We start from the raw sequence: 22951 nt of genomic DNA on the forward strand, positions 1-22951 counted from the left end.
GACACCAAAATAACATATTCTTGAAATTTTGTGTCTGGTTTTTGTACCGGGTAATCTCTCGCGACGCGACTCAACGCGGACGAAAGTCGCGTGTACAGTTAGTTTTACACAAAGTCTAACACCAACTCTAACTCCCTCGATCAATAAATTCCTCAGCACCTACCTGCCTACCCGTTACCAACAGCAAGTGTAACTCAACACCGGTGATAAAGAGGTGTCTCGTAACAACATTAATTCTGTCATTCATGTGAAGTGCTGTAACCCGACCAAGATGGCCGCTTTTATATAAAAATGGCGCGTATTTTCGCACCTGGGAGGTATGTTTTAATATATACGCAAGTTCTAAGGTCGATTCACGGAAATCATTTGTAATATACCATGTTGTGTGATTATTCCATTCCGAACCGTACTTATGTCACTCTCTGTTTATTCTGTTTTTTTTATATTAAAAAGTTAATTTTTATTTAGCAGTTGTTGATATATTTGCAAAACTACTGCGTAATTGAACCAGCAGCTGTAAGGAATTTCATACCTGTGTCGTCACAAAGTCTCAAGTCACATGCACAAAGACACCCTGACCCAGTCGAGGATCGTACAAACTCTTGTGAACCAGCCACACGTCGCGCATAGGGGATTTGGCTTGGTGACATCAACCGCTGAGCTGTCAGTGCAGTATAATATCCTAAAATACACAATAAACATTCAAAATTATAAATACTCGTTGAGATTACACTATTTATTATCATTAGACCCACATTTTTTAGATCTTGCTAGACATCGGTATAGGTTTCATAAAGAAAGTTCGTAAGTGTATTTATATTTTGTTACAGCACACAAAAAAAAACAACTTTGATACAACTTCGTGTCATGCTATGTCATGCAGGCAAGCAAAGTCCGGGGAAAACAGAGTTAATAATTCATCGGCCAAGCCTTTTCCCAACTATGTTGGGGTCGCCTTCCAGTCTAACCGGATTCAGCTAAGTAACAGTGTTTTACAAGGAGCGACTGCCTATCTCACCTCCTCACCCAGTTACCAACACCTACCTTTGGTTACACTGGTTGTCAGACTTTTCAAGCTTCTGACTACCTGTAACGACTGTCAAAGATGTAGGAATAACAGCCGGAACCCACAATTTAACGTGCCTTTCGAAACACGGAGGAACTCGTTATGACAAAGATGGTCATCCATCTACGGGCCAACCACGCCAAGCGTAGCTTAACCTGTGATCGATTCACTTATGCGGTTATAGCTTAGCCACATAATAATGTTTTTGGCCAAATTTTCAGTCGTGCGTTAAATTTATTTTAATAAAGATATCAATAAATAAATAGTCAACATTTAAAATTCGAAATGAGATTGTACACATGTATTTTTTTTCACGCTACTCCCAAACGGGCAAAGGCGTGACTGTTAATCCCGAGTTAGGAGTATTACACAATGGCGCGGTTGTCAAATGTTCCTCTATTGTGAATACGCAATAGATTTTACTAGAGATTTTACGATATTTACTCAAATATAATGTAGCTTATTGTTCCTTTTTGTGAAGTGATGAAATTTTTACGTTAAGCGTATTTCATTGAGTAACTTATTGTTTTTGCCCAAACGCGGCAAACAAAAAAAAGAATAACGATGTGTTCTACAGTCAATTGTTCACCATAATATTGATTTTTTAATTCATGCAGTTATGAATGTCACTAGTCTAAAATGAAAGTTGTAATATTTTTATGATAACTTTTTAACCAAACCACAGACACCTTGCATCTATTTTTAAAAGCATTCTTGTTGTTATTAAAACGAATCAAAGAAAAATAGATATACTTTTTATTTTCTGTTAGTACCACCAACAAAGTTTATTAAACATTGAACAACTTACACATTGATTTTTTAAAACAGTCAAAGAGATTTTCAGTCTTAAACACTACGTATGTGTTTACTTCCCTAAATATTAAACCTAACCTTTCTTGGTTTAGTTAAATTGGCATATTAGTATACTACCTTACACCTATTAGAATTAAACAAATATTTAAACATCAGTAAATAGATCACACACTCGAAAAATTCAACAAAAAGATTTGTATTACAGAATACGTCTTGAAATCTGTAAAAAAAAAATTCTTAACACATTTGGGCAAAGGCGTGGTGCCGGTAATCCTCATTATGAATGTGACACAAAGGATCGCGGGTGCCAAATGAACAGCTCTATTGTGTGAACTCAACACGCAATGTATTTGTCAGTTTAGTGAACACTTGCATGCAGCTAGGGTTGGCCACGTTTTATTTTATGGATTTATTTCTATAATATGTGTTGCGCGCGATTTTGTCCACGTTGTTAAATAAAAGTTAAGATTTTTTAAAGTCCATGCAACATCTTCTTGTTTTACTGCCATCTATTAATCACAAATGGCTTGTTTTCTTCGATTAATGGGCTATCCCACAGATTTTTTGTTGACTAGTAGATCCTGAGATTAGCGCGTTTAAACAAACAAAGCCTTCAAATTCATAAGGTTAATTTAGATTGTTCTGTTTGATTGCACGTTTTGTTAAGTAAAAATGGTAACTAGCTAGGTCTCTGGTATAATACATTTCTACAAGAGTTAACAAATTTTAATTTTTGTAAATTAAAATCTAATTTCTCAAACTGTTTATGGTACGTACGGTATAAGCCTACCTAACTAGTTACAAAAGCTAAAGCTAAACTAGTTTAATTCGATTCGTGACAAGCTTATGCAATCCAATAACTCATTCAACATTTTCGGTATCGTAGCAACCCTAATCCCAACAAAGTGTATTACATCGCTAAATCTAACGACAACAATAAAATGTATTGCGCATTTTATCCCCTGCGGACATCGCACCATAGACTATAGACTATAGAGTGTCGGCTAACGCCCCTTACGAGGTACTTGACAGCGCCAATTGTATTAAACATTCGAAAAAAGAATATCATTAGGCTGTTGACGTGTTTCCTGAGTATTAAAAAAAGTTTGACGTCTAGGTCAGGACGCCATCTTTGCTTGTATTTTTTGGCGGGACATTTATATTAAATTTATATTTTAACATTAGCTTGCAAAAGTATGTATTTATGCCAACAGCTATAACTTACTACTTTGGAATGCTACTTAAGCAAAATACGGTTATAAATAAAACTTACAAAAGATGACAATTAGAAAATTGTAAACTTGACACAACACTTCTTTGTCTTTCCAAATGAACTTTAGCTATGATGGCTGAAGTATAAATATAAATCAGTATTGGATTACCCGAAACGAAAATGTCATAAAATTGTTTTTAGTGCAATATGCAGGTCGAATTTGAAAAAACGCAAAATCTGTATCATATCAAAATTGTTTATCAAGCATTCCACTCACACCTTGAACCAAACATCTTAAAAAGATAACAACAAAAACCTTTTATTCTAACCTTCCGATGGATTAAACAGAATTAGACAAACAACTCCTATCTAAATCCGATCGGGAGCATGTTTCCACAAAACTGTGTGATCTGATAAAGGATTGTCCTCAATCATGGTTCCCACGTGAGGTTTATATAAGGGAAGAGTAGGATTAAAACTGATGTGTGAATTCTTTGGATTATTGTTTGAATGGAATGGAATGTCAAGATTTGGTTTGACATTAAGTTTTTTTTTTCTATAAATCAAAGTGAGCTGAGAACATCATTATCAGCCTGTCTTTTTACTGGACTCCGTTAAGGGTGGGCAGCTAAGTACCAGTGTTTACAAGGAGCGACTGCCTCACTGACCTCCATAACACAGTTTCCTGGGCAACACGATACCCCCATTAAGTTCTGGTTGCTAAACTTTTCTAGCTTTTAATAACCTGTAACGACTGACAAAGGTGTATAAATAACAGCCGGGACCCATAATCCAACTCGCTTTTCTAAACAAGGAGGAATTTGTTACGACATGGATTAGATAGGAACCTATCCACGGATCGATAGTATCAAGCGTCACTTAACCTATGATCGGTCAACATGTGCAGTTGTAGCTTAGTCAGGAGCTCGTCAAGGACTTCGATGGGGACGAAACTAGACAGGCATTTACTAATTGTGGTAAGAGTGGTAAAATGAATTTTATTGAAATTAGTTTCTATTTAATTCTTTAAGGTACATACTGGGATTGCTTGAATTGAAAGAAAGGTAGAGGTTTAAGATTTTACTAAGTATAAACACGTTGGGTATGTTTCCAAATATAATTTTATGAACTAAACATCTTCAGAATCATTTTTAATACAAAAAAAAACACGGGGACTGAACACCACGCTTGCTTTTTTATTAGGTTGGCGATTACTGATTCCATTTTTCATGTTTCAACAACGAAAAATATATTTAATCCAGTCCGCCCTCGTCCGTCATTCGAAACTATTGATTGACTCTATTAAAAAACTACGTAACTACACCTAAAAATCCAAATAAAAAAGCCAAACATTTTTACAAGAACATTAATCCGAAAAACGCTTTTTTAAGCATCCGTTATAGAAACTTAACACCGAACGCACCTGATAGAATACTCGACTATGATTGGTCGAAATTTCTTGGAGGGTGAGTTCGCCGCGCTCTGATTGGCTGAACCGAAACGGGGGTGGAACCGGCTTTGGTGTCAAATATCAACCCTTATTAACAGTGATTCGAGTGATTTAGGGATTCTGATGTAGAAGGGTGCTTGTTTGTGTTGTTTAGTTAATTAATTTAAATTGCTGGCTAGAAATAGATTTAGTATTTTGAGGTTGATAATGTTAAATTTTGATTTTCATTGTGTTTATTTAAAGTATTTTATAATTATTTTATTTTCACTATACGTCTTACAGTCTCAGTATATTGCTTTTTGATAATTCAACCTTTGGACACCATATTTTGAAGCATTCTTTATATTAAGAATTTCATTTCTATTCTTACTAAAAATAATTGAATTACCTACTAGGGTTAGTAGCTACAATCAGAGGGGTCACTCCAGGAAGTCTGGGGTTGAAAATAAATTTAAGCAAAAGCACATTCAATAACATTAAAAATACACTCAATCAATTTTTATCCAAAATGTATAATACCGGACTTAATAAAAGAATCATTTTTACCACTTAACCTTTTCAAAAATCGAACACAATCCGTTGATTACCAGTGCCTCTTAAAAAAAAATACAAACGTCATAACAATTGCATAATGACGCAAGATGGCGCCAAATCCAACCAATAATAGACCGCCCAGAGTGAGAGCTAATTTGGCGGCAAAAAGAGCCGCTCTGTATTACGATACGATGCTTATATAAACATTACATTTGATACTGTAAACTATTTATGTTTAGACAATAGAAATCTTAGATAAGCAGGTTATAAGCGGTCGTATAATCTTTTATGATTGTTATTTATAAGTATTTGTTATAATAAAGTGTGTAAGTAAACAATAATAATAATATCTCAATAGGTACCCACTCAAATTCAAAAGTCAAGTCTCATGCTCTTTTTATCACTCTATCATATTAAGGCAAATAGTAGAGACAGATTGTCAGATATATAATGCCTTTAGCATAACTTTTGTATTAAATAACCTCAATATTCAGATACTAGTTAGTTTTACATTAAGTTAAGTTGTATATTGTCTCTATCAATTTAGAATATAATTAGAGATAAATCGATATCAGTATCGAGTATTTAAAGTGAAATTCGCTACAAACATGACAATTTCATTCATTCATCCACATTGTACGTCAAAAGCCATACCTACGAAAATTATTTCTAGAAATAAGTTTGTTTATTTTGAAATAATAAACCAAATATTCAGGTAAGTAAACTGCGTGATTGGCGTTATAAGTTATTGCGTTGACATCTGTAATTCGAATACAATTTGTAGTAAACATGGCGCACGCTAAAATTTTGATGTCATGACGTTTCGTGACGGATTTTTCCATAGACTTTGGGGTCGATAAACAGACGTAACTTTTGTTCTACTTTATAAGTAGGTACTAATGATGTATTACGAATAATCTAAGTCCTTGTTATGCTTCTTGTCGGACTAAAGGATTGTTGTCAAAGTATTCATCATAATCCTCCAACTTTTTAATTGTATTTCTTCAGTTTCCAGTTCAAAAGTCTTTATTTCTTTCATAACACATATAATAATAACATTAATCAGTAAATTGAATGTCCAACGAAACCGTTTAAACGGCTTTGACTGCGGGAACCCGTGATAAAACTTTTTAAACTAATGTGTTCCATGTTTCAGACGACATTTATTTATTGATATATTATATTAGACCAATTTTATTAATCATTGTATTTTAGTATACAACAAACTCATTATCTAAGATAACCATACTATTTACTATTGCACTTGTATATTTTAAATACCATCAACGACACTTTTACAATTTACGTCAAAGGGATAAAACAACTGAATTGACGCAAACCCACAGACTAACGACATAATCTCGTTACGCTTAAATAAAATACAGTTAAGTCACGAATTCATAATCGTTTGTACAATAGCTGTATCCATGAGAGAATGTATCTATATTTTTAATTAAGTTTATGGAGTGTGGCAGTAACTGAATAATGGCATGGAAAGGGCAAAAGGTCTATCGTCCGTCGGTAGTTAGAGAGCAAACTGTTCACGTATACTGTGAATTTATTCTCAGTTGATCAATTTAAATATAAATATTTATTTTCTTAAAATATACAACTATATATATGTCGTGAATATTGTACCTACAGTTCTTAAATTCATATTTTGCTTGCTTAGTACCTACAGCATGCAAATTAAAATATGTAGAGAAAACCGAAAATGATGCTAAATAATAATAAACCTACTAATTTAATTCCATTTTCAGTTTTCCATAATTTGTGGACGAAGTGAATCCATATAATATAAGAAAAATCAGCCTGCTAGCTTATCGGGAACTGCCTTAAAATTGAGCTGTAAAATCCAACCCGACCGACAAGCAAACAAACAAGAAGAATGAGTGTACATGAAAAACGTGGCAAAAGAGGCCTACAATATACTAAAAAGTCTATATATAATGAGATTCATAACATAATATAACAGAAACACAATTTAAGTCTATAAAGCGATTCCCCGCAACATCGTGGGAATCACACTGATTCAGCATTTATACATTTCACAACACAAGTTCACATTTTCTGCTTAATTACGAGTTTTATGTTTATCAATGGTTTGTATTAGTTTGCAAAAATACAGGAAACAGCGTGTGAATGAACGATGTATGTGTTGAGCTTATTATATATGTCATGTATATGATGTGCTTGGTATGTGTACATATTTTGTTTGACGTAAACTTGTCGTAGGTGGTCTTCGGTCCGAAAATGACTTGATAACTTACTATGAAAAATTTATTTTAGACTTAAAATTTTAGATCGTCGCCAAATCCAGTTTAAGTGTTGAAGTTTGAATTATAATGTGTCTGCGCACGTTCTACTGGGATCTAAGTAGTTTCGGTAGGACATTTTTTTACCTCTCTACTCTATTCTATATCGGAGTAACACCTTTGTAAACACATAAAAACGTAGAAGTGTAAATATATATACTAATATATAAAGCTGAAGAGTTTGTTTCTTTGTTTGTTTGAACGCGCTAATCTCAGAAACTACTGGTCCAAAATGAACAATTCTTTTTGTGTTGAATAGACCATTCAACGAGGAAGGTTACAGGCTATATACCATCACGCTGTGACTAATAGGAGCTAAGATACAATGAAAAATATAGCAAAAACGGGGAAAAATATTCATCATCGACTGTTTCCGTTGAAAAATTCTTAACTTATATCTTCTACCACGCGGGCGAAGTCGCTGGCAACAGCTAGTACTTTATAAGTGTTCTACGAAGAATTTCGGTTATTATAATTTAGGTGTGTAAAAGGAGAGATTGCAATTACATTTGAACATCTTTGTCTCTTAGTATGAACCGCATAATATTCTAAAAACTGTCACTGCAGAGATCAAAAGATTGTGTCCAGTCACAAACAAGGGCATAGTAAAATCAACGTAGCAAATACTCTGTAGTTTGAAACAACCACAAAACAAAACTCCTTATAGTTTTTGTCCGTCAAAATGCAACAGACTGGGTCTTGACCGCTCCCTGTATGCTGCTACTGTGAAAGCATACAGTTCAGGATTGAACAGCAATCCGCTGCCTTTCCTTTTACTAAATATAATTGAATCAAAGATTTTTCCAGACTGCCCCTAAATATAGCAAAATTTTGACTCTACATTAGAAAAACTGCAACATTTTTATATGACTCTACTTCTCATAATTTTGGTTATCCTTCAGTAAACGGCATGCCAGCGTGCTGCTGGGGAGTTTGTTGCGCCGTTTCTTCTCTCACAGCAAAAGCACTTAGGAAGCGGTGAAAATTGGGCGAAACTGGGTGCTGTCAATGTAATCTGACTTTTAAAAAGTGCTACTTGGTAGCCTAATTTGAATAAATGACTTTTGATTTTGATTTTATTCAGTCTCTCTGCTTATCTCCTCTCGTACAAGCGTGACGATGTCTAACGTTCGCGGTACATGAGGTGTTGTGTTCCCACGCGACGGTTCCAGGTAAAGCGAGCATCGGACACACGACACCGGGAAACTGACAACACTGCACAACCGTTACTTACATTATATTCACATTTTTATGAAGTTTTGTAGAGTATTTTCGTGGTCTTTAAAATGGGCTTTCAATATCATCAGCCTTCATTTTGGATAGAAATCGTCAGTACAAAAAAGTAGAGTCAAAAAGTGAGATGTATTACTAGTCTTATATCAGGTTGGTTTTACTAACTTATTGAGAGAAAAAATATCGGTATTTCTCGACGATACCGATTTTAGTGATTGTATAATATTACTAGCTGTTGTCCGCGACTTCGTCCGCGTGGTTAGAAGATATAAGTTATGAATTTTATGTGCCCTGTTTTTTCCACATTTTCCATTGTATCTTCGCTCCTATTAGTCGCAGCAGGCAGTTTTATAGCCTAAAACCTTCCTCGATTCATCATCTATTGAACACAAAAATAATTTTTCAATTTGAAATACTAGTTCCTGAGATTAGCGCGTTCAAACAAACAAACAAACTCTACAGCTTTATATATTAGTATAGATAAGTCTGAAGTTGGTATTGGACCATATCTAATTTATTTGCAAATGACAACTGTAAAGATTGTAAAATGGATTGTAGCGAGTTTGACCGCCCATGGCGATTGGACATGCCAACTTTGAAGCTAAAACACCGATAAAAAACGGAATATTGGAAAATGGATGCCTAAACAGCTTATATCTTTTAATCAATAAATTCATAAGAAATTAAATCAATACCATAAGAAGGACTAAAAGCAAATTGATGTACCGTCAAGATTTTTTTTTATGTTAATTATAATTGTAAACTCTGTAATCAGTGGAAACTTGTAATTGGCCCTATTTCTACCAATAACTACGTTCAAAATTTATACTAGCTGTTAGTTTTCCTAATAAATAAAAATAAATAAAATAAATAAGCATTGTTATATGTAACCAGTCTCGAAAAGTAATGTTTAAAGACTTCAAATTCGGTTTATTCATTCAAAAGTTATGTTGAAAAGGAAATCTCACATGCAAAGATGATCCCTGAAAACCCAAGATTCCTTCGTATGTGTTTCCGTTAAAAATACTGCTGAAGTCCTTTAATTTAACTATATACTAACAATGAATTATGCATTAAGATAACGTCTAACAAAAGCAATAAAACTACTTTTTTCTGACGTTTCGAAACCTTTGGAGGTATCATGGGCACGGGCAGACTGAGATGGCGTTCGTCTTGACAGAAGATGCTGCTCGTTCTACCTTCATATTTTAATTAATTATTTGTGGTACTGCGTAGGTCGGACCACAAAGAATTACACACATAATAGGTGTCGAAACGTCGGGAACTAAAATCTAAAATTAAACCGCGAAAAAATCCGTAAAAGTAGTTTCATTTCAATGTCTAACTTTCGCGTAAACCTAAGAAACCACTAAAAAGCAATGAAATTATTTTAACTGTTTAGTTTCCTAAAACGCATTTCATTGCAAAAAAAGCGTCTAAAAACTTGGTTTATTTTTAAATGAAGATGAGGAGAACATTTTTTTTTCTAGATTTATACTAAGTTCTCAATTATCTTAGTTATACTTCAAATGGTAGGTAAAAAGGAACCCTATGAATGATGACGGATAAATAATTAACAAATTAACAAGTAATGGAAAATATATTATATTGCTTTGCGCAAGATTTATTAAAAGGTTTTAAAAAAAAATAAGGTCGAAAGGACCAAACATTTTAAGATGTTGGTCCTTAATGATTCTTAAATAGAGAATTGCAGTAATACGCTAGAGTATTTTTTTAAATAGCTAGGGTATGGTTAAATTATACTCTATTATAAAATAATAATACACAATGTAGGAGTAGTCGAAACAGTAAAGTGGGGCGCAGCTGCCTTCCCCCGTTGCACTAGAAGCATTGACGATATGATACTCGAGACATTATTTCCGTGTAGATTATTCATGAATTATTTTGCGAAAAGAAAACAAATTATTTTAATAAATATATTAACCAAAAATACTAAGTCCTACCTTTAATTTTCAGTACAAAACGAACAACGAATCCCACAGAACCTTCCAACGCCATTTTGCAAATCAAACGGACCCTGTCGTAAAATCCCGCCTTTTAGAGGTCAAACGTTAAAAAATAAGAATAAAAATTTAAACTCCGAACAGCCGGCGATGCTCCGCCCATAGTTCCGTCTCGCTCGCACACTCTCCCTCTCTCTCGTCAGCTTTGAAATGCGAGATAGCTTTTGTTATTCGAGCCCGCGGCTTCGTTTCGCGAGGGTGTACCGATGTATATTAAAAAAACTATTTGAATTTTTAATTTGTTAATTTTCTGTGAAAAGTGTTAGTGCAATAATTTATTCATTTTGTGTTTGGACTGTTGCAAGGTGAGGTGATTTTTGATACTACTTTTTGTTAATTATAATTTGTGTTTATTAATTATTATAATTATTTTTCCAAAAATAACTGACTGAATAATTTTGTGCCGAATTATATTGTAGAGAATAGTTACTGTGTGGAAAAGTGGTAAGAAAAAAATTATGACAACCGCAATCAATTTTACAATCAGTGCAATAAATTTCAATTAGTTCTTCAAGCTTTTTTTAGCTTTAAAATCATTTAAGCTCGGCGCAAAGTATATTGCTGCCATTAGTTTATAATTTTAATATAAATGAGTAGAATATTCAGATACAAGATAAAGTATCGTTGCAGCATTGTCAGTCACCAAGGACGAATCATAAAAAGAAAACAGGAAAAGCGAAGATTATTTGAAAAAAAATCGAAAACCCGTAGTGTCTGTAAAAAGAAAATGTCCTATATAATAAAATAAAGTCATATAGGAATGAAAAAAAAACGCGTGGATCTGCAAATACAGAAAAAAGGAGAGTTAAAATTGTAGAGATTATCTATGTGTTTGCAATTTTCTTTTTTGTTCAATTATCTTCTTAATTCCCCTCTCATAAGGTCTCACAAATATGTCCAAAGGTATTGATAGGTTTACTCGTTTTTATCGGGATTGCCCGACTAGTTTCGAATCTAGCCGGACTCGCCGGAAACGGCGGAACTTTTAAGAACCTTGTTCCAATTTATATAGTTCAACATCACTGTATTATCTAAGTGTGCTTGTTTGAATTTAAGTCGGTTTGTTACCCTTAACACTGAAACGGCTGAACAGATTTCTATAAAATTTGGCATGGAGGTAGCTAACACCTTGGATTAACACAAAGGCTTCTTTTATTCGACTTCATTAACGACGGGTGGTGTTTTGACGGCTATAATCGTCTTATAAGAGGGCGAAGCATCGAGCAATAGCTAGTAATTAATAAATGATACTTTACTAGTGAAAATATTGAAATAATACTCTAATTGAAAATTCAATAAAATTTAGTAGTCAAAACTAAAAGTCAAAAAAAAAACGTCGGCGGCGGCAAAATATGGATCAAAGGACCTCTTTAAAAGTTGTTTACAGTACTCTGGCTTACGCAGGCCAGAATAGTAGGTTAGTAAAGTATTATTTTAAAGGAAAAATTTTGAAACATTGTCATGCGAAAAAACCTATAACGATTTTGCCCTACGTATTTGAGAATATTTTATCGAGAATTCAATGTCAGCCTTTCATCCATTCAAATGGCTAGGAGACCGTAGCGTGTAGCCGTAGTACTCGCTTTACAAATAACGTTTTTCTTTTACTCTTCAATCATAGAAAAAAAAACCGGAAAAAAACCGTTCAAATTTGAGTCCGACTTGCACTTATCAAATTTATGTCCGTCCCAATCGTAATAAAAATGCGTTATACTTGAAAATGTTTACCCTCTTACCGTCACGTCTATTATACAGATTGGTGTCAAACGGATAGACAAACTGTGAACTCATAGAAATAGAGTTCCGTATTACCCATTGGGCACGTAACAAAAAAAAACAATGACTTAGAAGGGAATGAACATTGAGAACGAGATTTTTACAAGTAATTGTGATATTTTTCTAATTTACGTCTAATTGCGATGTAGTTTAGTAAACTACAGAAAGTGCTAATAGAAAAACTTCGCGTAAAGTGATTAGTATCTAAACGTTTATAAGAAGTTTAGGCTTGAAAATTAAAAAGAAGACATAGGTACTAAAAGAACTCGTGGCTAAGCTATACCCGCATAAGTGATTGGATCACAGGTTAAGCTATGCTTGACGCGGTTGGTCCGTAGATGGGTGTGGAGTGGTGGACCATCTTTGTCAAAGCGAGTTCCTCCGTGTTTCGGAAGGCACGTTAAATTGTGTTCCGGCTGTTATTCCTACATCTTTGACAGTCGTTACAGGTAGTAAGAAGCTTGAAAAGTCTGACAGCCAGTCTAACCAAGGGGTGTCGTGTTGCCCAGGTAACTGGGTTGAGGAGGTCAGATAGGCAGTCGCTCCTTGCAAAACACTGTTACTTAGCTGAATCCAGTTGGACTGGTAGCCGACCCCAAAATAGTTGGGAAAAGGCTAGGCCGATGAGGTACTAAAAGAACTATTCAGCAGATGTTTAAATTAAAATACGACGAAAAAGATTAGAAAACTCAAAATGTATGGAAAAGAAACTCATTTTCGACAAGTGACGTGACTGGCTTGTCAGTTCATCGCTTTCGAGCTATTCAATCACCGCGTCTTGCTTTAGACTCTGTTGATTTAAAAACACGATCAATTGACCAGTCATACGGAAACCGGGTGATAGGTCGATAAACAGACAGACAGACAACAAATGATATTGTTGGTGTAGCTACTTTTGAGATACAGCCCAAAAAAGAACGAAATTGTTAGCTAGCGAGGCGTAGAACGATAATATATGCATAAATAGGTATAAAATGAATTCAAAATACTTAAATTAAAGTTCGGCTACAAAGAAGTACTTTTTGAACGTCAAAAAGACTGGACTCTAATTCATCTACCCTATACCACTTCCCAGCTGTTAAGAAGAAACGGCGAAACAAACTCTACAGCGCAGAACGCGGGCACTCTTGCGCCATCTATAGTAGTGAAAATAGAAAAAGTATGGCACATAGCAGTTATATAAAACACCAAAACAATATATAAAGTAATGACGTATGTTTTCTTTGTATACAGTTGCAGTTTATAAGTAACCTTTGACCTTCAGTGCATACATAACACATTTGTGAACGTGATTTGAATGTTTGTGAAACCCACGCGACACAAGGATTAAATTCCTCAATGCTGGAGTCGTTAAAAAAAAGCAATATTTAGCACCATTTATTTAATTTGCAAGGATTTCAATTGAAATCGTATCATTACTTGCTGAAAACTGTAAAGTTAAATCAGTTTCGCCGTTGAATATACCTAGACAAAAATATCTGAAAGAATTTTTTTTGTTAATGATCGGGTATGTAGAGTTATTCTTTTTATTCAATTAGAAAACAATAACAATATTGTTTAAATAGAAGCCGTAAAAGACAGTTTCGAAGCATTCTAGAATTTATAGAACTACTAGCTGATGCCAGCGGCTCCGTACGGTATAAATCGAAAATGCACCCACGGAAAAATCGGGATAAAAACTATCCTAGACGTCGATCTAGGTTATAAACTGCCAGTGCACCATATTTCGTCCTTTCGCTTTTGCGTCAAACAGCAACAAACATCCATTCACACTTACCCACAAAAATATTACGTTTTAAATAATAGCAAGATATACAAATGAAACATTTCTGAATCTAGAGCTGAAGGAACAATGACAACATAGATAAAAAATAGGAAACTATCTACCATCTTAAAATTTAACGAAATGTTCGAAAAGTAATGAAATCGTAACATAATGACCAGTTTCTAGGAAATGTCGACAGTTCAACGAAATCTTTTGTTTTCCGTTTATGTCCGTTCGATGTCATGTGTTATGATAACAAAACTTCATATTTTTACCCGACGCCAACGAAATTTCTTTTAAATAATGTTTAATTGCAACGGATATACAATTTCCGTCGAATAGTGTTGTGTATTGAGAATTCTGGCGTTTGAATTATGAAAAAGTGGGTTATTTTATTCTTAGGCGCGTTTTTAGTGTCCAAAATGGCGCTTTAGAATGCTTTCCAATTTGTCCAAGTTGATCGCAATTTAGAAGTAGGTTACATTTTTCCTATCATAGAAAGGAATACAAAACATGATCGTTTTGTTATTGTTGAGTCTCAATAACAGTTTTGTTGCAGGTTTCTGAAGATATCGTATAATACGAAGATTTTGTGATGAAATCCACAAATATGGAATCGTGTTCGGACCGTCTCAGCCCATCGAGTGATCTGACCAGCGAATCTGAAACCTCTCTACCGCCATTCCCATATGACAATCAAAATGGCAACTTCTACCAAGCAGAATTAAACGAAAAACAATACTTTTCTTGCAAACAAAAAGCAAGAAGCGAAGAAAAAAGCCCAAAAGACGTTTATTTACAAGATAGCAACAAAATGGCGTTCGAGAACTACCTCTCGCCGCCGAGAAACAAAAAGTATTTAAATTTCGAACTCAAATTGCCGCCAACCAACGAGAATATTTTTTCACAATTGGAAGGCGAAGACCGCATGCGTTCAGGCTACTTCAACGAGGTTCAAGATCTAAAAAGTTGCGTTCAAAATGAAAACAACCCTACTTTATCAGAAATAAAATTGAACCAGCAGATTTTTGATGGGGTTAATGTAAGTGGGGAAAGGGAGAGAGTACCGCAGACGTACTTCGCTGAGAATGAGAACAGTAACTTGCGAAGATGTTTGAACTTTAATTCGGAACAAGTGCAGTGCGTTTGCGAGGCTTTGCAACAGAAGGGTGATATTGAAAAACTAGCGGCTTTCTTGTGGAGCTTGCCGCCAAGCGAGTTGCTCAGAGGCCATGAAACTATCTTGAGGTACTATTTTCTTCTATATAAACAATTGTTAGTTTTCCGTCGTATATTTTGCCGTCGGGCCCTAAAATTTTAGAATTGTTCAATTCACATGAAGGCCATGATTTCTCATAATTCGGATGCAAGCTATTTATAAAAAATAAAATTGTCCCACACCTAGTAGATCTCCTGGCGCGCGGCGTTCACTACGAAAATGCTTTTTGGTTATTAATTATAATAAATTATTATATTGTTTGCTTGAGTTTTCAACAAAGGATACTAACGCTGACGTTATGTCATCTCAACAATTTATATTTTGATAGTCAACGATCTCACCCTTACAAGTCTGCCGACATATTTGAAGTACACATAGAGTTTGTTTTACATGAAGGTCTTTTATTTTATAGAGCTCGAGCACTTGTCGCGTACCATAGAGGGGTATATCAAGAACTCTATGCTATACTAGAGGCGCACTCGTTCCCGCCGAGACACCACACCGCTCTACAAAATCTATGGTTCAAAGCGCATTATAAGGAGGCTGAAAAAGTTCGGGGCAGAGCTTTAGGTAATAAAACCTCGTTTTTCATTCGCCTTTTTATTTATTAAGTGCCAGTGGTAATGCTAATATATTGCTTTTTAGAATACGAATAAAGGTCTAGTTTATTTATCTGACGGATATTTGTACCTAAGGTTCTTTGTTCACGAGTCAGTGTTCCATTCAACGAATGATTTCAGTTTCGAAGCAAGGTCCAAGTTTATAAAGCTGGCCATGCCTTGTGAACTGTTGTTGAAAAGTTGAAATCATTTAATAAAAACTCCTTTATGAATAACTTTTTTATTCGTAGCCACTAAGATAGGGTAGATTGCTCAGGCACTAGACTGACGCACCGCATTTCAACTGCAAATTCCTGTTCAAATGCAGTCGGTGTGCAGTCAGACTTCACGTTTGGATTGCAGTTCTTTGCAGTGGAGTGAACTGAATTCAAATTGCAATTTGCAGTTGGATTGAAGTTAAAATGCGGTCCATCTGTCTAGAGCCTAATTGAAAATCGAGTGGTGGCGAGAGTTGAGAGAAAAAGACATTAAAAGTCCAGTTACCAGTTAAATTTCATGTAAGTTTATTAACTTTTAGGTGCTGTAGACAAGTATAGGTTAAGAAAAAAGTACCCGCTGCCCAAGACCATATGGGATGGTGAAGAAACAGTTTACTGTTTCAAGGAGAAAAGCAGAAACGCACTTAAAGACTGTTATTATAGAAATAGGTAAGTTATACTTCTAATGATTTTTACAGTTTTACCTGTAGGGATATTAAAAAGTTGATGTTGCGTGCGACTTCACTTGCGTTTTGATAATTTAATGACATATAATGTAAGATTTTTTTTTGTATCAGCTTAATCGGAATATAAATAAGATACGAATTATTTCTAATGTCGTTCTCTGCCAAAGATTAAAACACACTTGGTTTTCATATATCCATTTAGCTATCCTAGCAGACGTAGTTTTGGCATACAAATGATATCTAGGAAAAAATAGATGTTGTCCGATTCTCAGACCTACATAATACGCACACAAAATTGCATGAAAATCGGTCAAGCCGTTTCGGAGGAGTTCAATTTCGTACACCGTAACACGAGAATTTTATTTAATGGAGATTATATGATGTAACGGATTACTCATGCGTATTAATCTGGATCTTAGGAATCCCCTCATTTTTCCTAATCTTCCTATATCATGAGCTGCTTCGGTGTCCGCTTCATGGAAGTCATTTATATTTGTATCACTCCACAGATACCCCACCCCTGATGAGAAACGTGCCCTCGCTCAGAAGACTGGTCTGACCCTCACTCAAGTGTCCAACTGGTTCAAGAACAGGAGGCAGCGAGATCGCACGCCACAACAGCCTAACAGACCGTAAGCTTATCAATTTTATATGAAACTAGCTGTTGCTCGCGGACCCGCCCGCTAAATTTATTATTATTATTAAAAATCGAAAATGATCCCACGGAAATATAAAACCGGGGTAAGAACTATCCGATGTGTTAATCCTGGTTATAAACTATCTATGTACCAAGTTTCGTCTAAATCCGTTAGGTGGTTTTTGCGTAAAAGCGGGACAAACATTCATATGTACAAACTTTCGCGTTTATAACAAAAGCAGGATTATTTAGTGAGGAAATGTTAAAAAAAATACAAAAAAAAAGAAAGATATTGAGTAGGTACCTACGTGATTCCTTTACGAAGATAAGAACTTAGACGGACTACGTTTGTCAGGCACCATCCAAGTTGTCTCTTAAGTAGCATCGATCTCAAATATTTACAAAACTTCTTTCCAAATTAATTTGAGGTACATTTGACAATGGTCCCGTTCACTCTCTAAGTACTTCAAAAGAATAATCAGCTGAGTCAAAAACGAACAGGAAACTGTTATAAAAACATAATCAATATTAGATGTAATATTTAAACTAAACAAAATACCTTTCAAGTACGAGTTAGACACGCGACTTTGAAGGTTCCGTACAAAGAAGCTAACGAAAACGATAATTGCAAATAAATTGGGCACCCATCAAACGTGCGAGCGCACTAAGCGATTTTTTTTCAGCGGCAAAATAAAGACATCTCCTGTGGTAAATGCCAATCACGTTCGATGAAATACCGCCTTCTAAAAGAATAACGAACAGACGGAATAAAAATAGAATTCAATTTTGACCCTTTTGATACGGATCCCTAAAAACACTACAACAACCAATCCCATACAATCAGTCTAGCCACACAAGTCCTGAAACCTTGAGACCATTCGTATGGAAAGACGAAAAAAACACGCGCAACACAATGGGCCCTTTGTGCCAAACAATAAATTGTAAAAGTTTATTTACTTTGCCACATAATGAGTCTGACCCGTTCACTAAAACATACATAGTCGCCAGAGTAGTTTTATTAGTTATAGTTTTAAATTATTTCTTGTAAATAAATGTTAGTATCTAAATGCTGGTCTAGTGGTCAGTGGCTTTGACTGCTGAACAAGAGGTCGTGGGTTCGAGTCCCACCTCGGATAAATGTTTGTATGATGAGTGCTTGCATTTTATATGTCTGGGAGTAATTTATTTAATATTTGAATGCTTTTAAAGATATAAAAGTTTGTGTATCAGAGTCGAGCATTCATAGTTCCAACTTTGTTTTGCGTTGCGGAGTACATTTATGGAGGGCCACAGATTATAAAATATCACGCTATGACTCAAGGGATACGATTAGAATGAATTTAAGTGAATCCTGATGCTTAAGCTACTTTATTATGACGTTAAACGCACGTCACTTTGTTAAATGGTCATTCTGCTAAGCGTTTTTGCTTCTAACCATATGCTCAAATTTGTGAAGGACCCCGAACGAGGATGACATTAATATCCTTTTTTCACTTGCCCTTAAACTCATTGTCATAAACCCTCATTATGGGTCATTAATCAAATAAGACACAGGTCATAGAAAATAGAAAAAAAAAACAAGTCCACATGTGTTAACGGTCAGTGTCGCATTGTCTGTGATGCATTCTGTTTTTGTCCGCCATATTGGAAATAGCAACTTGAATTTTGACAGTTTACTTATTCGAAATTTGTTTTTTGGCCTTAGGGGGTCTGTCATTATATCTTGAAGACCTTTTCAATTGTTAAAGAGAGTTGCGAAGCTAAGCGGTGATTGCGCAATCTCGCTTATACTTTAGCAAGTATTTAGGACCAATTAAAACCCTAGGTATTGGAAAGACTGATTAGATGAAAATTGAATCGTTTTTTATGTCATTGAATTTCAAATCCTGTTGATGTTGTCTACTTATCGGAGTCGTAATCAAGATACAAAGGACCGTTCTTGTAACATTGTATGTATATAAATCACAAAATCTCCTAATTTCAATGCGGCGAGAACTTTTAACAACAACTATATACGCTGTTGTTTGAATTTGAACGATTTATCAATGATTGATCTTTTACACCCTATTTTTTTAATGTTAACGGTTTTGCCCTTCGGTAGAATAGTGGAATAGAACATTGTTTTCTAAAAATTCATGTTGAAAACAAATTATAATTTCGGATTCAATCCATCCATGCAACCCAGTGGAATAATCGTTTTCTATAAAGACTAATTATTTTTTTTATTTACAGTGAAATGTTGGTTCCTGCTCAATACGCGGGCCCACAAGGCGGTTTGGCACAGGCATTACTCCCGAATGCCTATTACCACCAGTTACAAGACCCAACGCACTATTTACATGGAGGGGCGCCGTAATGTTGCCATATATATAAAAAAAAGTTAATGTAACTATGACTGTGAAAAAGTGTTATTTTAAATTGTTAATGCACCTGTAAGCTCATGTATATAGTTATTCTAGTTTTATCTATTATGTAAAAGATTTTTCTAATGTTAGGAAGGTATTAAATATAGTGGTGTAGTTAAATTCATGGTTTGGTTTATATAAATAAAAAACTGTATCATTTTATGATTGCTGCTTAAATGTCGAAGTTTAAACAAAATTTTTGATTATTTAAAAATACGTAATTAAATACAATATTAAAGATACTTCCTCTTAAAGTTACAGATTAGTGCAATAGGGTCGAGATTTTTATTATTATTGTAGATTTTGAAAACCAATCCACACTAGTTCCTAACTGCAAACTGCAATGCACATTATTTTAATTAAATTAGATATTAATTAAAAATGGTTACTGACTTAATAGTATTAATGCAATAAATATTGTTTATTTACTTCATTTTGATAACGACAAATCCATATTGTTACTTGAACATTATTATTTTTTGCTCAAAATAGCAAATTAATATGTTTAATATCGATGTTAGGTGCTATTTAAGTTTCAAACCATTGTATTCTAGTCTGGAAGCGAATTAAAGTTCTGTAAGAATTAAATGTTATTTTATTACCACTCATTTTCACTATATTTAAGTGATGGACTCTTGAAGACATAGCTTTCTTTCTTTAATCCTATCTTATTTCACAGAAAATGACTTGCGCACTAAGCAAATCAAATGCACAACCACACGACAATTAGACTCAGGAAAACTATTCGTTCATTACTAAAACTGTTGTCCTAGTCAGGGATCGAACCCGCAACATCTCGGTTTGCCGTGGGTACCTCAATCACTAGGCTATCTAAGATGTAGTCGTCTGTGCTTTTATTTGATAATATAAATGCTGTCACTTTTGCCTATCTTTTTTATCACCAGGTATTATATAAATTATAGACAGTATACGACAGCCCACAGCTTTCGTGGGATTTAGAAACCTTGAGCACAAATATTAAGAAGCATCTGAATGTAAAGGAAAGACGAAGGTTTTTAGATAGAGAAAGATTGAATTCGAACAGGTAGTACGTTAGCTAAGATAATGCTCCTTTTTTGTATGATTAATAGTTACTTTTATTTTGCCATACAAATAGGATGTATGGCAAAATAAAAGACTGAATTTATGCAACGGTTAAAATATACAAAATGCAGAATTTTAAACAAGTTTGAATCTGTGGTGTTGAATATGGCAACATTGAATAGTACGTCATAACAAACGTCAAACCGAAATTGCAAAATACATCACCTCGACAGATCGAAGTTCTTTGTTTTCATTTTAAATTGTTGAAATTTAAACATTACGAGTAAAATATTGTTTAGAAAATCGTTCAATACTGTTCATTTACATACGATATAATCGTTCTTAGACACGTTATACTGTTTAACTTGTCAATGACGTAATAGAGATGAGTGATACAAAATCTTTCGTCAACTTCTCGTGTCAGCGCTGTTTACAGCCTCTCAAGTTAGACGAGTCTTTAAATAACTTAGGTGAGCACACTATTGCTGATTTAACACTTCAAATACGTCGCAACAATGAGGTCGACTTGGATATGCAATCCACGAGCTTGGAGCACTATGTACCTCCTTTCCGAATGTCAGAGTCAGGAAACGGCGCCAATGGCTTCATGGTTATCTCCGACGGCTGGGAAACCACATCCCTAGGCCACCAGCTACATGTCAAAGCTACATTATTCGATTTACTGTCGAATAATTCAGATGTAGACCACCCACTGTGCGATGAGTGCACTGATACTCTTCTAGAACTTATGGACAACCAATTAAGACAGACAGAGGCTGAATGGAAGGACTACAACGATTATCTAAAGAAGTTAGAGGATGACAAAGAAGATCTTAACTTAGAAGGACTTGAAAAAGAGTTAGAAGATTGGAAGCAAGAACAAAGTAGGTTGTTACAAGAGTTGTCTGCTCTACAGAAAGAGGAAAGAGCGATGAAAGAAGAGATAGATATTCAGGAAAGAGAGAAAGAGAGGTTAGAAAAGGAGCAGGATGTTTACTGGAGGGAATACACAAGGTATCGGAAAGATTTAATGACAATTGAAGATCAGATGAAGTTTTATGAATGTCAGTTGGCGTACACACAGTCACAACTTGAGAAGTTAAAGAAAACTAATGTATTCAAGGCTACATTCCATATTTCTGATTCGGGACAATTTGGTATTATAAATAACTTTAGATTGGGAAGGCTGCCATCAGCTCCTGTAGACTGGTCTGAAATTAATGCTGCGTGGGGACAAACCGTTCTTCTGCTTGCATCGTTGGCAAGGAAAATTAGCTTTAATTTCCAACGTTACCGGTTAGTACCATACGGTAATCATTCCTACATAGAAGTATTGGAAGACCAGAAAATATTACCATTGTACGGTTCTGGTGGTTTTCGGTTCCTATGGGATACAAAATTTGATGCCGCAATGGTAGCATTTCTTGACTGTCTACAGCAATTTAAGGAGCAAGTTGAAAAGGGTGATACGGGTTTTTGTCTTCCATACCGCATAGATAAGGGGAAGATAGAAGATACTGCGTCACCTCCGCATGCCTATTCTATTAAAATACAGTTTAATTCAGAAGAACATTGGACTAAAGCTCTAAAGTATATGCTGACGAATCTGAAGTGGGCGTTGACTTGGATTTCATCACAATTTAGCGAAGAGAAATTAGAAAATCAATGAAAGAGTTTCTTTTTAAGATAGGATATGTATGTATCCTATTTACTTGAGAAAAGAATGTGGAAAATTACCCACAACACATTAGCGTAAAAAATACTTGTAAATAGTGTCTACTCACTTACCTATTGGTTTTCATAGCTAATTGATTATTAATATTACGTCATTGCAACACTAGCAATATTTTTTACAATATTAGTAGCTTTAGAAACTTAACAAATTGATGAATCAATCTATTTGTGTATTTGTTCCTAAATGCTCTTAAATTCATGGCAATATTTTTGTTATTTTCTTGTTATGTAGTATGCATATAGCAATTTTTGTTATATACAATAACATTAAGTTTTTCTTTGTTGTGTTTGTAAATGTTAGAAAGCACTGTGATTTTCTACTATAATATTATCCTTACGGTTAATGTATATGTAATATAATGTTACTGTAGTCTATTATGTAAATATCAAAAATTAATAAATTAATTTGTGAATTATATTTAATTTGTTTCATTACTTG

The 22951-nt window shown here is 34.6% G+C and overlaps 2 protein-coding genes across 2 annotated transcripts; both read left to right on the forward strand.

Annotated features, from left to right (window-relative positions):
* Nucleotides 1-10807: 10807 nt before the first annotated feature.
* On the forward strand, nt 10808-20607 carry LOC113505111. Its single transcript, XM_026887637.1, has 6 exons — nt 10808-10953; nt 14749-15437; nt 15821-15978; nt 16546-16675; nt 17202-17324; nt 19562-20607. The coding sequence occupies exons 2-6, from the start codon at nt 14785-14787 to the stop codon at nt 19683-19685; spliced, it is 1188 nt and encodes a 395-aa protein (XP_026743438.1). The 5' UTR covers nt 10808-10953; nt 14749-14784; the 3' UTR covers nt 19686-20607.
* A 366-nt stretch (nt 20608-20973) lies between these two features.
* Nucleotides 20974-22499, forward strand: LOC113505110 (beclin-1-like protein). The gene has a single exon (XM_026887636.1). It carries the CDS (start codon nt 21164-21166, stop codon nt 22445-22447), a length of 1284 nt encoding a protein of 427 aa, XP_026743437.1. The 5' UTR covers nt 20974-21163; the 3' UTR covers nt 22448-22499.
* Nucleotides 22500-22951: the final 452 nt, after the last annotated feature.

The sequence above is a fragment of the Trichoplusia ni genome, chromosome 24 (assembly GCF_003590095.1).
Source record: "Trichoplusia ni isolate ovarian cell line Hi5 chromosome 24, tn1, whole genome shotgun sequence".
NCBI classification, from domain to species: Eukaryota; Metazoa; Arthropoda; class Insecta; order Lepidoptera; family Noctuidae; genus Trichoplusia; species Trichoplusia ni.

Bases quoted from the DNA above. Each gene is read 5' to 3' on its own strand.
- LOC113505110 (XM_026887636.1), top strand. From the start codon at position 21,164: ATGAGTGATACAAAATCTTTCGTCAACTTCTCGTGTCAGCGCTGTTTA.
- LOC113505111 (XM_026887637.1), top strand. From the start codon at position 14,785: ATGAAATCCACAAATATGGAATCGTGTTCGGACCGTCTCAGCCCATCG. The intron at 15,438-15,820 runs GTACTATTTTCT...TTTATTTTATAG, and splicing joins GGCCATGAAACTATCTTGAG to AGCTCGAGCACTTGTCGCGT. The intron at 16,676-17,201 runs GTAAGTTATACT...ATCACTCCACAG, and splicing joins GACTGTTATTATAGAAATAG to ATACCCCACCCCTGATGAGA.